Genomic DNA, 22428 nt, shown 5'->3' with positions numbered 1-22428 from the left:
TCTCAGGAATTGATTCAAGGGTAATGAAACACTCCTTGCTTAATCTCCATAGCACAGAAGAACTATAAGAACTTCCTAATGCTTTTTTCCTCCAGTATATTTTCAACATACCCTTCTATATCTATCATGGATTGCCTAGTATAGCCAGCTTGCATATAAATCTGTGATCTTGTGAGGCCTACCTAGGATTTATATGTCATCTTTTATTTATATTATATATGCATTTAATAGGTGTGGGCCACTATCTTGGCATGTATGAATGCACACATATTACCTTTATTATTGTGAAAACAATTATTTTTGGGGTGCTGTAGTTTAATTTATTTGGTTTCATGGTCCAACTAGACAGCACTTGCCTTGAGGAGAGAGATGGACATAATTTCAAGTTTTCAATTGTAATGCCTGTTTCATGGGTTGGCTGGAAGACAGTAGGTCGTCCAATGAATGGGTCCTGGATAGCAGAAGGAATGGAGAAATAAACAAAAGAGTGCCACTCACAGGTTCCTGTTCCAGAAGGATGAGGCTCACCACAACGATGTTTATGTCACTGCCAATAGTCCCATCTTTAAATAAACTGGAAACCTGTCACAAGGAGAAAAATCAAATAAAACCTTTACAAGGTGAAAAATGCACAGTGGGAATCAATTAGACATTGACAAGTGTGGAGGCTTTAATTTTACAAACTATATGTCCTTATGAACCCATTTCTCAAGGCTCCTTTTTATCTTCTATAAAACCATGTGGCTACATCTCAGATTCCACCAATCCTGTTGTACGATTTAGAGAGACGAGAAGTCCCCTCCCTTACCATGTTCATGACGGTGAGGATGTACGTGGTGACATTTCCCTTGCCGTGCTTTTCCACCATCTTCTTGTCCGCCACCACGAGGGTTTCCACATTGAGGCCCCTCTGCGACTTTGCAGCGGATCTTCTGGGCCGCCCCGGGCTCCCATACTCATCAAACCTTAGGTAGGTGTCCTCTGAAGGAGGCTTAGGGGCATCTACGATGATCACAAGAACATTTGGAAGCAATGTCAGTAGAGGATAACTAGGTGAGCTCAGTAGGCCGGAAGAGGGGAAGGAAGAGGGGAAGGAGGAAGAAAAGGGAATGCCTACAACGAGGGTAGAAAAATGATGCCACGATCACTTCACTCATACATGCTATCACCGACACTGGCTCTGAGTTTTTTGTACCTAGTATGTGATTAACCCAGATCTATTCAATAGATGCGTGCGTGCATGGACGGATGGACTAGTGGATGGGTGGACTAATGGATGGATGGAACTATAGATGAGTGGACAAGTGGATACATAGACCTATAGGTGAGTGGAGGTATGGATAGGTGGATCTATGGATGGGTTGATGGATGGGTTGATGGATGGATCAATTTAGTCACTGGAAAATACTGTGAAGAGGCGCTATAAGGCTCTCAACAAAAATCAGTCAGGGGTCTTTAAAGGAGGAAAGGCTTATTACTCTAAAATTATGAAAATATACATTACCAGTCAGGTCTGACTTGATAAAATTTTATTTGTTATTCCATGAATAAAATAAAAACGCCTATGGAACACAACCTGTGCCTGGCATTTTTGTTTCATCAACATAAACTTAAATGCGACAGGTAAGAAATGGGCAAAGGGTGGGTGAATGCAGTCAGAATATTCAAAGTTTAGAAGTGAAAATGGAGGTCAGTGGAGAGGTTGGGAGAAAACTAGTGAAAAGGGTGATATTGCTCAAGATGGCTCGTGCTCCCAAACTGACCTGCTGAGATGAAAGAATAAATGGCTAACTAAAGGACTTTCCCATCTGATATGGATTTCATTATTGGGGAAAACAGGTCAGGGGTAGTATTTCAAAGCTATATTCAGCACTTCCCTAAACAGGTTCAAAGCCTCACGGAGTTGTTACTGGCCTTGCTCTGATGAGAGACCTAGAGGTGCTTGTTAAGGCAGGCACAACACCTTCTGTGAGTGAATAATGACCAGTCTGGTGGGCCCTGGGAAGGCAAAACAATGGCATTTGGAAAACAGAGGACAGTGACTTTTTTTTTTTTTTTGCCAGTCCTTGGGCTTGAACTCAGAGCCTGGGCACTGTCCCTGAGCTTCTTTGGCTCAAGGCTAGGACTCTACCACCCGAGCCACAGCACCACTTGCATCTTTTTCTGTGTATGTGGTGCTGAGGCATCAAACCCAGGTCTTCATGCATGCTAGTCAAGCACTGTACCACTAAGCCACATTCATAGTCTTGAGGACAGTGACTTTTGACTGAAGTCATAAAGGAAGATTGTAATACTACAACTAGTGAAAATCAGCCCTCCACAGAGGGAAATTACAGGATTGAACCTCATGTAGTGTGAGATTCAAAACAAACTCTACTAAAGTTCATCGTTTATTAGCCCTATCACCTTGGATCTCCGTTGCTTCTTTCTTGAAAAGGGCAGAGTAACCATGCATAAGGTAGTCTTATGTATTCTCTTTGATGTCTCATATCACATCCACAGCAATCCTCACTGTAACAGCAGGGCTATCATTGATTCCAGTATTACAGGGAGATGCTAGCTGGATGATCCTTAAAGAGAACCTAACCACCAACCAAAGCCAGATCAAATGGAAAAACATTTTCTCTATGATAACTCCTGATTAACGCCCAGTGAGGCTTGCTACGCCATAAGAGCTCTCATTGATCCGTGCCGTTCTGCGTGGTTCCACTTATCACTTGTGGCTAAGGAGCCACTGAAATGTGGCTGGTGAACAAAGAAATAAAATTCTTTATTTAATGTAATTTATATTTGCAATACTTCTCTCAATAACTGGAAAGCTTGTATCTTTGAGGCAACTGGAGTATAGAAAGCAACTTTAAAACTTGTGGAAATCGAAATACAGATTATTTCTCATGAAAACTGATCATCTGAATTGAAATTGAGCCATAAAATACACTAAAAAGGTAGGTGCTGGTGGCTCACACCTGTAATCCTAGCTACTCAGGAGGCTGAGATCTGAGGACTGCACTTTGAAGCCAGCCTGGGCAGAAAAGTCCCTGTGAGACTCTTAACTCCAATTAACCACTCAAAAAATATAAGTGGTGCTGTGGCTCAAGTGGTAGAGTGCTAGCTTTGAGCACAAAGAGGCTCAGGGACAGTGCCCAGGCTGTGAGTTCAAGCCCCACAACTAACAACAACAACAACAAAACAAAACACTAAAAAGCTGGGAGAGAGTGAGGGAAGGGTTGACATTGCTCAAAAAGAAATATACTTTTTAACTTGTCTTACTCAGCCTTAACCCTTCTGTACAACATCTTCATGATAACAATCTTATTTTGTGTATCAGTCATAGGGCTTGAACTCAGGGCCTGGGTGCTGTCCCTGAGCTCTTTTGCTCAAGGCTAGTGCTCTAGCACTTTGGGCCATAGCACCACTTCCTGTTTTCTGGCGGTTAAATGGAGTCTCACAGACGTTCCTGCCTGGGCTGGCTTTGAACCTCGATCCTCAGATCTCAGCCTCCTGAGTAGCTAGGATGACAGATGTAAGCCACCAGCACCTGACTAGTAGAATTAAAAAAAGAAATACTCTAAAACACTAGATTCCCAAAATATAATGTGAAAAGACAGTGCATGACAATTTCATTAGCAATTTTTATATGCTCCAATGATGATATTATCTGTATATTGGTTAGAAGGCATGTTACTAAAATTAATTTAACCTTTAAGAAAAACTTAATGTGGCTGTTAGAATATTTTAAGTTATAGCTGGGGCTTGTATTATATGTCCATTGTCCAATATTGATCTAGCACATCCGATAGCTCCTCTTACTGGGTCACAAAGGATTCCCAAGAGCCCCCAGGTGTGTGGCTCTCTCCCCTCCCTTTAGAGCCCATGCTCTTGTTTCCGGAACCATCTCTTCTTCCTGACCCCAGAAGGAACACCCAGCCACACCTCCACATTGACCTCCAATCCCGTTCATTAGGGGGCATCTCAAAGTCTTTGCCGAGAACCAAGGTGGAGACCTGGGACTAACCGTGGAACTGGACCACCTCTCAACCCACATCCGGATGTAACGTAGACAGACGGCCCTCGGGAGGATTCCCCGTCCTGCTTGGAGACCCCCGCCCCCCCGGGCCACGGCAGGGAGGATGCTGCCTAGCCTGGTTGCTAAGCTGCCGTCCGCTCCCCCGGCCACTCCCAAGGCACCTGCCGGCTCCCTCCTCCGCACAGAACAAGAAGAAACTTTCCTTACATACATTTCTTGCGTCGTCCACAAAAATGCTGCCTTGGCCACCTTGGGTGGTGGTGGTGGTGGCGGTGGTGCTCTGTCTCTTGCCTCTGGGGTGCAGGGGGGCTGTGGCGAGCGCTGGGGTAGCCGTGGTACCGCTGGATCTTCTTCTCGGCCGTCCTTTTGTACAGCACGTGGGGCTGGTGGCCCGCGGGGGAGCTGTAGTTATGAGCCTGGGCCAGCAGCTGAGGTAACGGTGAGATGAGGAATTCGGTTTTGCGCGTCTTTATCAGACCTGACTGAAGAGCCAAGCACAGAACAACACATTCGTGACGCCATGCGTCCCAGGAGTAAGATAACGGTCTGTTCCCTGATGGAATCCACTCCCTGAATCAGGATTTAACCCGGAGAAGGAGAACTAAGGCGCCGGTGGTTATGTCTTCCTATACCTGAGGAGTCTCTGCACCGGGAAGAGACCACGAGGGGAAGGTCTCAAGTTGGTACTACCCAGTAACCCCACCTTCCTGTTTAAAACCCCAGCTCCAGCTGGGAATATGGCCTAGTGGCAAGAGCGCTTGCCTCTTACACATGAAGCCCTGGGTTCGATTCCCCAGCACCACAGATATAGAAACTGGCCAGAAGTGGCGCTGTGGCTCAAGTGGCAGAGTGCTAGCCTTGAGCAAAAAGAAGCCAGGGACAGTGCTCAGGCCCTGAGTCCAAGGCCCAGGATTGGCAAATAAATAAATAAATAAATAAAACCCCAGCTCCAAAGAACTTCCACACAGTGAGGCTATAGCTGAATTGCTTACCTCATCTCTAAGGCATAATTCCTGGTTCATATATATACGTGTGTGTATAATACATATACAAATTATGCCTGTATGTTATATATTATACTATATAATAGTTATGATATATTATTACAACATATATGATATATTATTATTATATTACATATTATTATAGTACATAGTATCATATTTTATATATTGTATTGTTATTGTAGAGGTGATGTACAGAGGGGTTACCGTTACAGAAATCAGGTGAAGAGTTCACTTCTTTTTGAACCATGTCACCCCTTCCCTCGCTCTCTCCCCATTTTTCCCTGCCACCCCACCCACAAGATGTGCAGTAATTCCTCTTTCTTAAGAGCCACTCTTCACTATCTTCCTACCCTGTGTGGTTTCACTGCTGTCCAGGGTAAAGTAGGAGGATCCTAATATTAGACCTTGTACCCAAGAACTGAGGGACGACTGGGTACCCTGAGCGTCACCGCAGTTAAGATCAGAAAGGGTGAGGCCAGGAGCCCGGTCTGCAATGCCTTCTTTCGCCCTATAGCCAGGAACTCCTAGCAGGAAGCAACAGGTAGAATTCAGGCTCCCCAATCCCCCGGAGCAACAGCCCCTCATCCAAACCATGCCCTCCCTTCTTCCAAGCTGCACCAAGACAAAAGGCCCCATTTATAGTCCCCTAAAGACAGAGTGATTGAAGAGGGAGAGAATTAAAGAAAAAAAAAAAAAAACACACCAGTGAATTATCCTGAAAGCCCTCCAGCTTTACTCACTTCCTCACTGGGTTGAACTAATATCAAAGGCTTAAGCCACTTAAGTGCCTGGACTGGACCAACTGGTTTAGTAGCTTTCTATTTTCCCTTTTATTCCGCGAAGGTCCTAGGCTACTCAAATACATGGTAGAAATTTCTATATTGAGAAAGTGATTTTTTTTTTAAAATAGCCATCTTCTATTGAGACAAATATCCTGGTTCCATACACTGCAGTTCAGAGTTCAAAAATTTAGACTAATTCTTTGTAATGAAACAAGAAAGGGCACCAGGCACCAACGGCTCATGATTGTAATCCTAACTACTCAGGAGGCTGCGGTCTGAAAATCAAAGTTCGGAGCCAGCCCAGGCAGATAAATCCATGAGATTCTTATCTCCATTTAAGTAGGAAAAGGCCACAGTGGTAGGCATTCTTCAAGTGGTAGAACACAAGGGCTGGGGATATAGCCTAGTGGCAAGCGTGCCTGCCTCGGATACACGAGGCCCTAGGTTCGATTCCCCAGCACCACATATACAGAAAACGGCCAGAAGCGGTGCTGTGGCTCAAGTGGCAGAGTGCTAGCCTTGAGCGGGAAGAAGCCAGGGACAGTGCTCAGGCCCTGAGTCCAAGGCCCAGGACTGGCCAAAAAAAAAAGAACACAAAAATGTGAGCAGGAAAAAAAAAAAAAAACCAAACAAGCAAGAACACAAGGCCCTGAGTTCAAGCCCTGTGAGTACCAGCAGGAGGAAAAGGGAGAATGTTAACAAATATCAACCTGAGTGGATCTCTGTAGCTCCCACCCCTTCTCTGTGTTCTCAACCCAGTTTGTCATGTGTCACCCCATCCCAGAGTAAACCAATAGAAGGACAACCTCCTAGCGCTTTCCCCTGTTACTGAACTCTATCCTTTCTTGCTCCATAGTTATTTTCCCAAAGACTTCACATCGAACAGGTCATTTTCATGCTACATTAACAGCAAGATGAACTCTTGACCAAGAGTAGGGATATTACACCCAATTCCCACCACATAGCCTTTCTAGTATTGTCTGTCTCTTGTTCCTTTTAACTGAACTCCAGCTGCACTGGTTCTATTGCTGTTCTAGAAACAGAAAGGTCAAGCTCCCAAGCCCAGAATCTTCAGTGGTAGTGGCTTTCCCTAGGGAATGGCCTTTCCCTAGAAATCTTATTTCTTTTATTCCCCTTCTCCAAGGATTTCTCTCACTGCCTATCAAAACACAACTCCGGTCATTTTTCCACATCAGTCAGTTTTGTTTTCCTGTAACATGCCTTATCAATACTTTAAGGTCCTTTGCTCCTCATTAGCTCCACAAAGGCTGTGACATGTGTCTATCTTGCTGATTTTTGTATGCCCGGTGTCTTATGCATGTTAGATGCTTTCTAAATATTTGTGGACTAATTCCACTAATAACATAACATGCTCGATGCCGAGGAAGACCTGAAAAAGAAGCAAGAAATGGATGCCTAGAATTTAAGGACCCCCCCCCTCCTATGGAAGAGGAGCACAAGGAATAAGATAATGTCTCTCTCCCAGGTCCTCACCCTGATTTACAGAGCCCTCCCACAGTCCCCCCACGCCATCCTGCACTTGATCCTAGTACACAGCTCCTCCGAATTGTGAAATATGGTAACAAGTGAGACAGGAGGAATTTACATTACAAGCACGTTACCAACCATCTAGAGTGTACCAAGTCTTATGAATGCACTGTCTTTGCTTTAGCTTTCCTATTAAAACATATCTAAGCATTAGAAATATAGGTCACTCACACATCAAAGTCTAGACCCTCCATATCATTATCCATTCAGGTCAATATCTTGTTATAAGAGTAGTATCCCTTGCTAGGAAAAAACTCTTAACTCCTTGCAATCTGACCACCAGACTGTTGGTATCTCTAGCCATTTAAATTGTATTTGTTTGGTTGCTAAGTTTGGAGAGTGAGGAATTCATGTGGTCATCTCCCAATACATGTTGGCTGAAAATAGTGACTTTCCAAGAAGGAACAGCTGACACGCAGCCTATATCCCAGCTGGAAATGCGCAAATAGGATCTGTTCTGTTTGCAAGCTAGCGGAATAATCCTTTGTTTTGGGGGGGGCGGGGTGTATGTGTGTGTGTGTTTCTCTTTTGGAATAAATGATGTTCCTCCATTCCCAAGGCTGCTGCCAACTGATGTGCCACCAGGAAGACATGTGGTTCCACTTGTTTCTGTAGTGGTGATGGGTTATGTCAAGCTCTCCGCCCTACCCGGCCCTGACTCTCTTGGAACTGACAGCATTCATTTGTTAAACAGACAGCTGGAACAGGAAGCCATGCCAGTAACCAGCTGTTACACATGCAGTGAACTACACGACACGTGGCATCAGCCCATTGGGTGGCTGTGAAGAGGGCGGGGCTAGATGGCAGGCTGCGATTCATAAAGCTCTCCCAAGGGTGACGTGGAAACACCAGAGGTGACTGCCATGCTGCAGACGGCTGGTCCCAATTTTCTGCAGTTATTTATCTTCTGCTTCTCCTTGCTCTCTGCCTTATGGTAATTCCCAGGAAAATAATCACAGGATTAGGGGATGTTTGCAATTTCCCTTCCATTTATAGAGGAAGGAAATGGGATCCAGGAAGATCAAAGAATTGATAGATACTCATCGGAGTCAAGGCTCAACAGCTCTGCGCTTGTGAACATACCAAATAATATTTATGAAGTGAACTCTAAGAACTGGAAATGAGAGATTGCTGCTGCTGCTGTTTTTGTTGTCTTTTCCTTTAGTCTTGGTTGTTAGTTTATTTGTCTTTGGGCAGGCCAGGGAAGGTATAGAAAAGATGGGACAAACGGTGAACAAATGCAGCAGCGATACTCTATGTGGAAAATAAACTATACAACCTGAGGTTGGGGCTGGGCAGGAACAACTGGGAGAGAGCAAAGGAAGGGAGTGACACTATTCAGGAAGAAATGCACCCTTTATCTGACTTATGTAACTGTAACCCCTCTGTATATCACTTTTATAATACCAATAAAATCTCTTTTTTAAAGAAAACTGGTGACTGGCAAATGACTTGTCACCTAGCATGCAATTTTTCTTTCTTTTTCTTTTTTGCCTGTTTCATGGAAAGTTTGGGTTTGATGGGTCGTGAAAGTAAGTCTGCTCACTTTTTCATCTGGGAAGGTAAGCAGGTAACTTTCTCTGACATGGGAACCATTTTGACACAAGGCAGCAGCCGCCCCATTCGAAATCCTCACTCCCTGCCCTCCTCTGTACTAACAGCTGGTGTCCGCACACCTCTGACTTCATGGTCTTTGCATGTAGTTTCCTTTGACTGTCCTGGGATTAGAACTCAGGGCCTCATGCTTGCTTAGCTAGGACTCTACCCCTTGAGGTACTTCTCCAGCATGGAATTTTGCTGTGTGTGTGGTTTTTTTCTAGACTACCATGGAATTTATTTCTGCCCTGGCTGGCTTTAAACTGTGATCCTTCAGACGTAAGCCTCGTGAGTAAATAAGATGAAAGATGTGAGCCACCAGCCCCCCTCCCCCGGCTCGTGTATTCTGATGGATTATATGTCTTTCTAACTGAGGCATTTCTTTTTCTTTTTTTCTTTCTTTTGTATCTGCCAGATCACCCAGCAGAAAGTCACAAACTCACAGTCAGAAACTCCACAAATGGGTCACATGCACAGCTAGTCATTAAAGAGAAAACACCTTCAAGTATTTATAATGGGCCTCTAGTGAGTAAAGGGAAAAGAACAGGGATTCTGAGTCAACGTAGATTCAAATTCTGACTTCACACCTTAAAATCTTTGCCACTCTGGACCCCTTGCCAAATGAATCTCCTCTGGCCTTTGTTCCCTCATCCATAAAATGAGACTTAACATTAAATTCCTTTTAGCATGGCTTAGGAGCATACATGCACATACTTGGACAACACAGCTAGGTAAAGGGCATGCATGCATCAAGCACTCCATGAATGGTTCACCTTGTGATCAGGGCCCTGGCACATAGACACGGCCTTCTTAGAAGGCCGGGACAGAAGCATGGTTTATTTAACCTCACGAAGCCTGTGAGTTTTCGAATTCTTGGAGCCTTCATGCAGAAACAAACCACAGACGCCTGTCTGCGGGTCAACAGCTCTGCTCAGGAAGCTAGCCTCTGGTGCACCTGACTGCCATTCCCAACAGAAACCGGGGGAGGGGGTGGGAGGGAGCCTGAGAGTAAAAGCTGCAAAGGGCTAAGTACATTCCGCTAGACTAACAGCCTCCGTCCAGATTCATTCTGCTTTAGAAAGCCAGAGGCAGGAGAACATGGGAGGCACGAGCACACAACTGACCACCACCCAACCAAGGGAATGAATGGCTGAGTTCCCCTCTTGCTCTCCTACATCCTTAGCTGGCTCGGCAGTCACGCAGGTCCTGTTCCAGCCATGAGCACCCTGTGGCAGGAAGAAGACAGCGTGGCCTTTCCTGCCACCCTTCGACTCACTTCCGTTCCATCCCAGCAGCGACGGTGATGGGTCAGGCTGGGCTGGATCTCTTTATGTTTTTCCAAATGTCACCCTCATCGTGGGGTGGACTGCATCGCCACAAGCCAAGGATGTCTAGGTTTCTTGCTCATCAATGAGAACAGACAGGGAGTTTTCTTGGAAACAATGGCAAGGCGCATAGCTCTCAAAGGCATGCTCAGGAAGGCAGCTCGGCTGTCACCCTGGCCTCTCCAGCCACGTATGCACGCAGCCTTTCCTCCGCGTGCACGCTGCCTCTCCTCCACATGCACGTCTGGCATCTTAACATGAGGCATTTTTAAAAAGAGAACTGTGTTTCTCTGCTCCATTGTCTTTTCTTTGAAAGGGGCAATGGCAGCCTTCATTCTCCGTGGCTTCCCAAGACTACATGAAGACTACATGAAAAGCAGGGTGCTCCGAGTTCTTTACCTTCTGCCAAGAGAGCTTTATTTGATTTCTCCAACCAGAGCTAAGCTATTCTGGGGCTGAAGATAACAGCCAGTATCTAACAGTTGTCCATCAACAACAAGCGAGACGGAGGAAAAGTGGGCCTTTTCCCTCCAGTACTCTGTTTACTGAAGCGATGACAACCGCTCTCATCCGTGGCCGCAGAGACAACCGTGTCTATGCAGCTCAGAACGAGAGACCTTTGCCTGCTCTTGTGTTGGGGCTGGACTCATCTCTCACCAGGATCTCCTACCTCCCCTCCCTCTCCCTTCCATTACTACTTTCCAGCCTGTTCTTTGGAAACTTGCTAAACCTGTTTCTGCCTTTCTCTAGCAGGAGCATGATAAACACCATCTTTCTAGAAAGCTCCATCCCTCTATTCAGAAAGCTCTTCCCATCTGCTGAACTAAACGGGTCCTCATGAAGCCTGAAATTCATATGGGACTCAGGGTTTGGGTTCAAAGTTTACCACTAATGGCTCAGAAGGCCTGAGACCTTGGGGGACATACTGACCCTTTGTGCCTTTGTTTCTTCAGCATGCAGAGAGGACAAGTTTAGGACATAAGCTTGCTCTGGGCATGGAAGACACCATTGGATTACATACACAGTAAGTGGTTTACATAAGCACTCAGATTAGTATCTTGGGCCCAGCGAGCACTGAGCCAGCCCACTCTATTCCCAGCACTGTAGTCTGAAAACACTGCTCCTTGAGTGACTAGCCATCTCTCCCTACCAGCAGTCAGGGCAACAGAGAAGAGGGACCTTGTAAGCTCTGGATTTCCTGGAACAACAGCAGCGACTGATACATGACAGATTCGGAATAAGTGTGTGTCAATTCAATGAATAGTGTCCAAATGGACTGTGTTTTCCCCTTTTGGGGGGAGGAGGGTAGTACTGGGGTTTGAACTCAGGACCTTGTGTTTGGTAAGCAGTGCTCTACCACTTGCTCTGTCACAGTGCTCTGCCACCCCCTAAGCCCTAGTTGGTTTAGGTGGTTTCAGATAGGATCTTGTGCTTGTGCCTGGTGCTGGCCTTAGATTATGATCCTTCTCTCTCTGCCTCCCAAGAATTACAGGCCAAATGATGCTTTTGCAAAAAGAGAGCAGCTTCTAATGAAACTGATGTTCATGAACTAAATGAAGCCATCTTTAAGGGGGAGAATCAGGGATGTGATTCAACAACAAATAAAACTGAGAGTAGCCCAAGCTTGTTCTACCAAAAGTAGATAAGACCAGAGTCTAGATGAGGATTGGTTTTATTTTTGCATGTTACTGTTTCCTTCCTTTCCCCTCCCTTCCCCTTCCCCTTCTTCCTTGCTTCCTTCCTTCCTTCCTTCCTTCCTTCCTTCCTTCCTTCCTTCCTTCCTTCCTTCCTTCTATTCCTTCCTTCCTCCCTGTCTCTCTGTCTCTCTCTGTCTCTCTGTCTCTGTCTCTCTGTCTCTGTCTCTGTCTCTCTCTCTCTCTCTCTCTCTCTCTCTCTCTCTCTCTCTCGGTAGGGAACAGGCATCTGGGAAACTCTTTTTGTGACAGAGTGTGGCTATCTGATTAATTCATTCAACAACTACTGAACATTTCGAATGAGTGCATTATGCAGTGGCCTGGGCCTCAAGCCTTAGCTGGTCAAGTCTGCAGGAAGCACAGACTCTGACCAGGGACATCCTTCCCCACGCACCTGCCTGACCCCCCACGCACCTGCCTGACCCCTCACCCCCTATAACATAGCCCTGCCACCACCCAAGAAAGATAAGTAAAAGGATGTTAATGACTTCTCAGGGTGGTTTCTTACGACAAGGGCCATGGGAGCCCAGGTGAATAAGAAAGCAGGGTCCAGTGGCTCACAGCTATTTGATTGGTCCACGTGCATTAGCATGCATCTATTACTGACAATAGAAAGGACAGATGCTTCCGCAGCTGTAAACATTAAAAAGTTCGTACGCAGGCAGATGATCAGCAAGACTTCCATTCTGTGTTCTTAAAACAGGCAGAACTGTAGGACCGGAAATAAACCCACAAATGCTGTGGGGTTCCTTAGACTTCAAGCTCTAGCCTGAGAAAAAGGTCAATTCCTTACGGATTTTCAAGAAGTGGCTGGGTTGCAATGGGGAGGGAGCCAGGAACTGAGGAGGGAAAGCCACCAGAAGCTATTGATTGCCTGGAAGATAAGGGTAAGAAAAACAACCAGTGATTTGAGGAATATACAAATAGAAGAGGAGGATGCAGATTCACAAGAATTTGACTAGGAATGATGGGCGTTTGGACCTCTTTTGTAAGCGACTGGGTAGTTGAGAGAAGAAAAGAACCTCAGATGCCATCTTTAAAAAAAAACACATATTTAAGTAGTTGTATAAAGGAGTTGCCATTTAACAAGGCATCTTAATCAATGTCAGCCCTGTCAACAGTCCCACTCATTCTTCCTAACCTACCCTTTCCCCCGCTTTTCTTAATTTTGTAGGATATACATTGGGTTCTTAACTGCTTTCTCCCCTTCTTCATTCATCTACCTCTTCCCCCTTGACCCCACCCCCCTTCTTTCAGAGTACCCACTTCCGGCCGCGTTTTATTTTGCTGAACTCCAATTCTGCCTTTCTAAGGAATTACACTATTTGAGATCTCCTTTGAGTCTACCACATTTTAGTTACTACATTGGCACACGCTTGCATGCCACCCAAAGTGCTCACTGGTGAGTGTATAAGCGAAATCCAGCTGCCACATAGAAGGGAACACATGGACCTTTTGTCTTTCTGGGTGATCTCGTCTTTGATCACCCATCAAGAATCACCAGATCTGTTGCATTCCTGTGAATAAGAACCCAGAGGTCACTGCTGTCTAGCTGACTAGTCACCGGTCAAAAACGGCTGTGTAATTCACCATCTTAGGCCACTCTTGACAGGCAGATATTGGGAGGGTGGTGTTGGTTCAAAGCCAGCCCAGACAAAGAGTACAAGACCCTATCTGTCCAGAACATTTTCTCCTCTGCATGTGACACTCTCAGAACTTCCCTGCATGGCCAGCATACAATTCCCACCCCACTTCCGCATGCCTGGCCCTGGCATAACTTTCCTTTATAACACTTTGCCCCCCGCCCCATGCCTGTATTTCCTCCCCCTTGGAGTAGGTTCCTGTGCAAAAGTATGACATGCAAAGAGCACACCCTTGGGCTAGACTAAGAGAATGGATGGAGGTTGTTTCCTAGCAAGTGAAGTAGTCATTAAAGCAGATTAACAACACAAGAACCCAATCCTTTTCTATACTGACAGGATGAATGGACAGGCAGAGGGAACTTCTAGCCAGGGCAGAGAGTTCACAGTGTCTGCAAGAAGAGGAGAAGGTAAGCGTTCACAGAGGAGAAGAACCCAGAATCCGCAGGTCTCAATAACAGGTAACATGCCAATCACAATGTCACGCAGAGTCGACCATGTTTCTGTGAATAACATGGAAAGCATGAAAAGGACTCCCTCTGCTCATCAAGGCGGTGAAACTGGATGTCCTAGGCGGAATATGACTTCTTCAAGGTCACACTGCATGGGGTCAGGTGACACCCACCTCTGAGTGTCCTTCAATTCCCTGAAGAATTATGGAACCACGTGCCTAATTCGAAGGTCTCCATACCACAGGCTGGAGCATATGCATTCGTGGGAACGGGTTGCCCAGCAAGTACGAGCCATCAGGAAGCATTTTGTTTGGGCTGAGATAATCATTGACCCCTTGAACAGTATTCTGAACCCTGAATTGGCATTTAAGTCAGCTGAGAGACAGTCACCCCTCAACAATCATCCCACACGTGGTGGTCCCCAGATGCAGGGCCTCAGGGAATGCGGTTTAGGCCCCAAAAGCACATGAAGGGATTGGTGCCTTTAGAGATGGAGCCCATAAAGCAGGAAGCTGGCAGCCGCACCCCAAAACCGGGCCCCAGCCAGAACCTGAATATACTACTGGTGAAGCTCTGACCTCAGCCTCCAGAACTCTGAGAAATAAAGTTCTGCTGTTGATAAGTCACGCGTGTCATGGTATTTGTTACAGCAGCCCAAAAGACTAGGATACTAACCAACCACCATACTTCTTCTTTGCCTGGTTTGGTATGGTTCCACCACCCCTCAGCTGAAACGCGGCTTTTATTTTTTCAGAGCTGCCTCCACCTCCACCGGAACTCCACAGCACTGTGCACCTTCGTTTTGAAGCTAAGTCTCAAACCGTATGTATCCATGATTGTGAAGGGAACTCCTGCCCTGACAAGGCTGAACTGAGCATTCCAGAAAGGCAAGGATCCTACTCTTTACACACTTCGATCTGCTCTGAGTAAGAGTTAACAGCAACAGAAACTTCTAGTATCAGCCAAAGGAGGGGACGGATGACAGCAACAGTATTCTAGAGGAACAAGATCTAGAAAAGCCCTTCCATAGCGCTGGCTACTCTAGAGAGAAGTGACGTGCAAGGTTATGATTATTTTTCACCACTCTCGCGGCAAGTACGCGCGGTAGTGGTGGTAGTTTTTCCTTGATATGAAGCACTAATGAGCTGGGCACCATGTTGCTTCGTGTCAGTTCTCCTAACAGCCCTTGGGGGTAGGGAAAATACCACTGGTATTCTGTAGATGAGGAAACTGTTCCTCAAAAAGAAAGATTAAGTCACGGGCCAATGGCCACCCAGCCAGTACGACAATGTCAAGATTTTCACTAGCGACTGACTACCTATTCCATCAGCAACCACAGCTCTCTGTAGCTCCCAACCATTCTCAGCCCAAGCTTTGAGTTTCCCCCGTGAATTGGGAATTTTTAGTATGTAGACATCCCAGTTCGGCAAATAAAGTTATTTCCACTTGACAGTGAAGCCAAGAGGTTAATCAACTGTCGGTGTTCACCATGAAGGGAAATTTGAAATATCAGCAGAAAAAAAAAAATCAATACGACTTCAAACTGCTGTAAATTAAAAACAGATCACAGCCGTTCTACAAAAATATGACTACACTTCAGCATAAAGTCATTTAAAAGTAACTATTTCCAGATACCACATGGGTTGTGAACCAGTTTCACATGATTAGTATAAATTTTGAAGGAAGTTATTATCAGACCCACAAGGCTGAAAAATCATTTTAGACCGAAACCACAGGAAAATTTCAAAGGTTAGAAGAAGAAGAAGAAAAAAAGAAAGAAAGCTTAATCAAAAAACAAATGTGAGAGGGAAGGAAAAACCCAAACAAATGCGGAAGGTAAAAGAGTTGGTCAGGAGTCGGGGGCGGGGTGGGGGGGGTGGAGGTGGAAACCTGCAAAGAGAAAATTCTAAATTCCAGTACACAGGGGAAACCAGGATTCCAAGAACGCGTGTCAGAAATGAGGGCGGGTTGATTTTGTAAACCCAAGTCGGGGACCAGGTGAATTCCAACCCCATGACCGACGGCCCCTCCCAGCTCTGCTCACGAAACGTGCCAATCTCTGTTGCTTCGTAAGATACGCGTGTTCCACCAAACCTAACACTATTATTTCTACATGGAGTGCAAGGAAGAAAAATAGTTTTAAGAATCCGATTTAGCCATGGGAAAGAAGAAAAACCCACGGTGGGAAAAGAAAGTACCGGGCATGTGGATGTGCTGGGACAGAAATGAGGTACACTGGAAAGAGGAGAAAAAGAATTCTTCCCATTTGCCTGGATACCTGAAAGACGGCGTCTAAGGAGTCATTAACTTTCCACTCACTTCTCCTCAGCCCACACTGTCACCGCCGCAATGATTCCTGTGGACCAGCGGCAGGAGCAGCGCTTTGGGGGAAACGTGGCTCTCACCCCTCCTTCGTTCCACATGTGCAGGTGGCCGCTGGACAGACAAGCCACGTTTATTCTGGTTGATGAGCTCGTCTCCATTGTCTGGCGGTGCATCAGCCCTCTGTGGGGTTAGCCTGAAACCGCTTCCTGGCGGGACAACAAAACAAGAACTGCTCCTGGCCACTTCTCACCACCACTCGGGAGGGGCTGAGAACCAAGTCAGCCACCAGGAGCAGCGGAGCCTCCGAGAGATCAGCTCCCAACAGCACTGCTGAGGACCCGGCTTCCTCCCGAGGCTCAGGCAGGCCCTCGGGCGGCACGTGAGAGGCGCCGCGCTTCTACCTCTCGAAACGAGAGCTTCAGAGACGCAGGAGACGGCGTTCTAAGAGATTTGTGGGTTTTGTTTTCCCTAAAACACAACAAAACCAAGGGATGGCTGCTGTTTGTTCCGAAAGACTCTGACCGGTATCAAGAGCCTAGAAAGTTGCTTGATCTCCCTGCTCTTTCTTTTTTTTTTTTTTTTTTGGCCAGTCCTGGGCCTTGGACTCAGGGCCTGAGCACTGTCCCTGGCTTCTTCCTGCTCAAGGCTAGCACTCTGCCACCTGAGCCACAGCGCTGCTTCTGGCCGTTTTCTGTATATGTGGTGCTGGGGAATCGAACCTAGGGCCTCGTGTATCCGAGGCAGGCACTCTTGCCACTAGGCTATATCCCCAGCCCCTCCCTGCTCTTTCTTGAAATGAGGAAAAAGACACCACACACACACACACACACACACACACACACACACACACACACACACACACACACACCATAGAGAAGCCTTGGCTACAAGCATAGCAATGTGATGAAGCGAAGTGCCTGTGTTTGACCCTGCACCCAACACATTTCATACAGTGTGTGTGATTAGTTACCACGAGTGTAGCTGCTGCTATTAGTGCCAGCTGTGGTGTTTTCTGCTCTATCACTGCAATGCCCCTGAGTAACTGTCACAAGCATCCTTACAGGTAGCTTTGTTGTCTACCACCTGGTATCCTATAAGGATCTTTAAGAAGAGAAGCACGTGTCAGAATACCTGGCCAAACAGGGCTCGCTTCAGAACATGAATTAAAAAACAAAACAGGGCTGGGGATATGGCCTAGTGGCAAGAGTGCCTGCCTCATATACATGAGGCCCTGGGTTCGATTCCCCAGCACCACATATACAGAAAATGGCCAGAAGTGGCGCTGTGGCTCAAGTGGCAGAGTGCTAGCCTTGAGCAAAAAGAATCCAGGGACAGTGCTCAGGCCCTGAGTCCAAGCCCCAGGACTGGCAAAAAAACAAAACAAAACAAAACACTTTGGTACCAAAAAATAGATGGGATGGTGGTGTTTAGCATGAACCAGTATCCCCAGGCCTCTCCAATAAGACAGGACAATTGAAAAATGGAACCTTTGCTCTTGAGCAGTTGACAGTCTTCCTCCCAATTCAGGGAGGAGTTCTCTGGTGGCTTGAACACAGGTCCTAAGCTCCAGCCCCAGCTGCACTTGAAAGGGTGACTCCCATCTGTGTCCATCCTGGAGCAAGTCAACATCCTGTGTCTTTGCGCAAGCCCCCTAGGGTTCTGTTGTCATTACTGGGGCTTGAACTCAGGGCCTGGGAACTTTTTGTTGTTGTTGTTGTTGTTGAAGGCTGGCACTCTACCACTTTTTGATCAAGGTGAGTGCTCTACCACTTTAGCCACAGCTTCACACCCAGTTTTTGGGGGTAGTTAGTTGGAGATAAGAGTCTCACGGACTTTCCTGCTGGGGCTGGTTTTGAACTGTGATCCTAAGATCTCAGCCTCGTGAATAGCAAGGATGACAGGCATGAGCCACCAGCACCCAGTAAAAAATATATTCTTGCAAAACAAAGAAAAATATGGTTAGATTTTGCTAAGGCCCCAACAACAACAACAAAGCTAATGTGTTAACTTTCCAGTTCATAGTCTAACAAAATGACCCCAATTCTCTGTAGTTTTATGAGAGGCCTGGCTGAAGTCCAAGAATTCTAGCCATGATTGAATGCTTTATTTCTGTGTTCCACTTCCTCATGAGAAATGTGCCCCCCACAACTGATGTAGAAATCCAACACCTATCAAGCCCATACGAAGCAGTTGGTGGGTAACAAGGACATAGCCATACATGATGGGGCTGCAATCACTCATCATCATTGTTATCATCAACGCTGACGTAATTGCCTTATAGGAACTGCTTGTTAGGTGCTCTCTTTTTGATGACCAACAGACATCACATTGTTCTTATCATCCTTTGGGGGAAATAAAACTTCCAGGAGGCTCTGCTGACCCCTCTGTCGGCTTTATCTTCACTCCAGCAACATAGAAAAGGAAGCACAGAATGTCACTTGCCCCCAAACCCATTGGCACTGAATGGACAAACACAGGATTTAAATCCATTCTGGCCCCAGAGCCTTAGTCACTATGCTACCCAGAGCATTTTACTTACACAAGGCGATACTCAGTTTCTTACGTTCCCTGTTACAAACACAAAATCTGACCCACCATATGCTTTTGACCCATAGAAAGGAAGATTCCAGTGGCAAATAACCCAGTCTGGCCAGTGCCAGAGCTTTTCTACAAGGTAAACAACACGATTAACGACAGTAATCTAATTACGAGGAAAGAAAAATACAATAAAATCATGAAACGTTCACTGTGCAGCCTGTGTGCTTTAATGCTGTTTAAAGAAACAAGATTGGAGAGGAGAGTAAACATCCTTTGGCTCTCGCATCCATGGTAGCTGGGATGTTAGTAAAGTTGTTTGTGTCATGGAAGACTCTCGCTTCCCAGAGGCCCACGGGCATCAGATGGGACCGATTCTGTGCCAGATTCCACGGAGGCCGAGGTGGTCAAGAAGGGGATCTTCCTCAGCCACCCCCTGCCTAACAGACAGGGGACCCACTGAAGGGACGATTTGCCATGCCTCCTGATGACGTGGGAAAAACCCTCCGAGATCAGGGCCCGAGCACTTAACTGGGCCTGAAAGGATCAAAGATGGTGTTTTCCTTTCTGAGAACGATGTTTGAACAGTGTCTTAATGAAAGAGAAAAAGAAAAAAAAAAAAAAAAGCCCTTGGGGGAAGAAAATGTTTTAAGGCTGTTAATTGCCTTCACCACTGGCAAGAGAGAGAAAAAAAAAATTCAGAGTGATTGCAGGCATCAGCCTTTGACTGAAAGCAACATTAACCTCCAGACAAAGGGGGAAGTGTTTGTCTTAAAGCAGCATTTGGCCACCCTGGTGACGGGCTCAGAGAGAAAATTCTGGACTCCACGGTGGCACGTTGACAGCTAAAGTGGATGCAAGTTTATGTCCAGACAAGCAGCCCTTGGTCAACTGCATCCAAAATTGTTCAGTCTTGAATGAAAAAGAAAAAAATCCCACTGAAACAATGGAATTCTTTTGACACAATGGAATTCTTTGCGAGGTCTGCAGCGCCTCCTCCGTGCTTCTTGGCAGAACAGTTCACCCTGTGCACGCCGGCACCAGCGGACATCGCATTTCAGTCCTCAGTGGAACGGATCTGCCACAATGCTCTAAGTGAGCACAGACTGTTAGCCGAGCTTCGATTCCATGTAATACTTCTCTGTCTGCCTGCCTCTCTGTCTGTCTGTCTGTCTCTCTCTCTCTTACACACACACACACACACACACACACACACACACACACACACGGTATTGAGGCTTAAGAACCAGGCTTCCCAACTCTTGATCAGTGTTCTTGCTTACTGTTGGTGCTCCATCACTGGAGCCAGGCTCCTTGTCTGGCTTTTTGCTGGTCGATTGGAGACTTTCCTTGCCAGTTAGCTTCAAACTGAGATCCTCCAGGCCTCATCCTCCAGAATAGCTGGAATTACACGCATGAGCCACCAGACTCTGTCTCTATGTTTCTTCTTATATGGGAGCCTGTCTTTATCAGAATTGGGACCCTCCTTTATGTCCTTGTTTATCTTCATGACCTTTATGGCCTAGGCATCAGACTGGATGAGCTCAGTTCAATGCCAGCCAGGGCACAAAAGTCTGAGAGACTTTTACCTCCAATTAACTAGTAAAATGCTGTTCTGTGGGTGTGGCTCATCAGAGAAAAAGGGAAACAAAATGAGGTGATCTGATCATTCAACGTCACCTCAAGGCATTCAGACAGAACAGACAGGTTATATTAAGTATTCAAGAAAAAGACACCCAAGCAAAATCTTGTTCAAAAACATAGACTATAGGAATTTGTGTTTGAGGCTACCAATATATCCAGGACACAAAGCACCAGAACTGCATAGCAATGACTAAAATGAATAATATATCTTAACAAATAGGGCTTACTTTAGGAAGGCAAATTTGGCTCAGTTTAGTTAGTAAAGGTAAAAGAAATCATAGAGTCACAATAGGTGTTAACCAACAGGTAAAAAAATTATTAGAAAACTAGCAACATAAAGTCATACCAACAATAATCTGATCAACTGTACCTATCAAAAAAACTTATAGAGGGGGCTGGGGATATGGCCTAGTGGCAAGAGTGCCTGCCTCGGATACACGAGGCCCTAGGTTCGATTCCCCAGCACCACATATACAGAAAACGGCCAGAAGCAGCGCTGTGGCTCAAGTGGCAGAGTGCTAGCCTTGAGTGGGAAGAAGCCAGGGACGGTGCTCAGGCCCTGAGTCCAAGGCCCAGGACTGGCAAAAAAAAAAAAAAAAAAAAAAAAAAAAAAACTTATAGAGAATTCAAGAGGCCATAAAAAAACTTCCAAAATTAATGTGACAGGTTTCCAGATAAGAATCTATACACAAAAATCACCTTTTTTTCTACATACCAATACCCCACCCAAAATGAAATAAAAATGACTATTTCATGTTTATTAGCGTTAAAAATATCAGCCAAAAATAATTTGGCAAGGCATCCATAGAGTGGTAAATGTAAAATATTTCTGGGGGCCACTTAACTTGATTACAGCAAAGTGGCAAAACTCCACTGAGCTATAGACTTTGGTGTGTGCCTTTCCTTCTAGATGCTATTTCAATTCGTTATTTTTTAAGGCAGACATTGAAACCTTCTAGAGAAGAAAAGGGAAATGTCATGTGGGATTTCAGAAGTACCTTGTAAATTGAGTGATAGGTGCCTTTTAGTCCAAAACCTGAGAGTAAAACTACATTTTGCCTGCAGCTTTGTCCTAGGAAAACAGACACTGAAGCAACTGGAGATAAGAAACTGCATTAGAGTCAAAAGTAGCATTTAGTCAGGGATGGGCTTATTCCACAGAGAGCCACCAAAAACAAAAAAATCTGTTCTCCTAAGCTGATATGACAGGATAAATAGTGTCACAGACATTCTGTTCACGGTAGCTGACTCAACAGCCCAGGCTGACAGATTTACAATGGAGAACTGAATCCTCAGATACAAAAAAAGAAAGAAAGAAACCCATGTGCTGGGTTTGAGCCTTGATGACCTGCAGTATACACTGAAACCCTTAAATCAACAAGTTGATGGCATTTATGGGGAAGCACTCTGCCTAGTTGGCTTCGTCAAACAAGCCTTGTCTTGAGTCGGGGCTCAGCTAAAAGCTGGACTATCAAAGGCAAGCATCTGCTGACAAGGGAGGGAATGCACTCCCTTTATGTTCAAATAATGGAAATCTTCCTTGTGCTTTGGGGTTAGAGAGGAAAAAAAATAGCACAGATGTACAGAGATACGGTCTTTAAGACCTATCAATGCTAGAAAACACTGATTTACCCAATGACTCCATACCTCTGCCATTATTAGCACAGTTAAGACTTTAGCTGCCTGGCTCTATCTTGATGGACAGTTGCACGGACTACACGATATATCCATTAAATATGGATGTCTTACAATAGCACCTTTGAAACTATTTTGACTAAAAGCTGTGGCTAAAAAAAAATAGCACACACACATACTCATTTGAGCAACAAGCCACCTCCCGTCACATTGCTCAG

The 22428-nt window shown here is 45.7% G+C and overlaps 1 protein-coding gene across 1 annotated transcript in view; it reads right to left on the bottom strand.

Annotated features, from left to right (window-relative positions):
- Adamts18 (ADAM metallopeptidase with thrombospondin type 1 motif 18) overlaps positions 1-22428 on the bottom strand; it is a 104249-nt gene that overhangs the window by 55763 nt on the left and 26058 nt on the right. The window contains exons 5-7 of the mRNA XM_048354728.1: positions 4239-4509; positions 809-1002; positions 499-582 (exon numbers count right to left, since the gene is read on the bottom strand). Coding sequence (XP_048210685.1) covers positions 499-582; positions 809-1002; positions 4239-4509 — 549 coding nt within the window. The remainder of the gene's footprint in view (positions 1-498; positions 583-808; positions 1003-4238; positions 4510-22428) is intronic.

The sequence above is a fragment of the Perognathus longimembris genome, chromosome 10 (genome assembly GCF_023159225.1).
Source record: "Perognathus longimembris pacificus isolate PPM17 chromosome 10, ASM2315922v1, whole genome shotgun sequence".
Taxonomy (NCBI): Eukaryota; Metazoa; Chordata; class Mammalia; order Rodentia; family Heteromyidae; genus Perognathus; species Perognathus longimembris.
The sequence above is the reverse complement of the archived record's forward strand: the minus strand, read 5'-3'. Positions and strand labels throughout refer to the sequence as shown.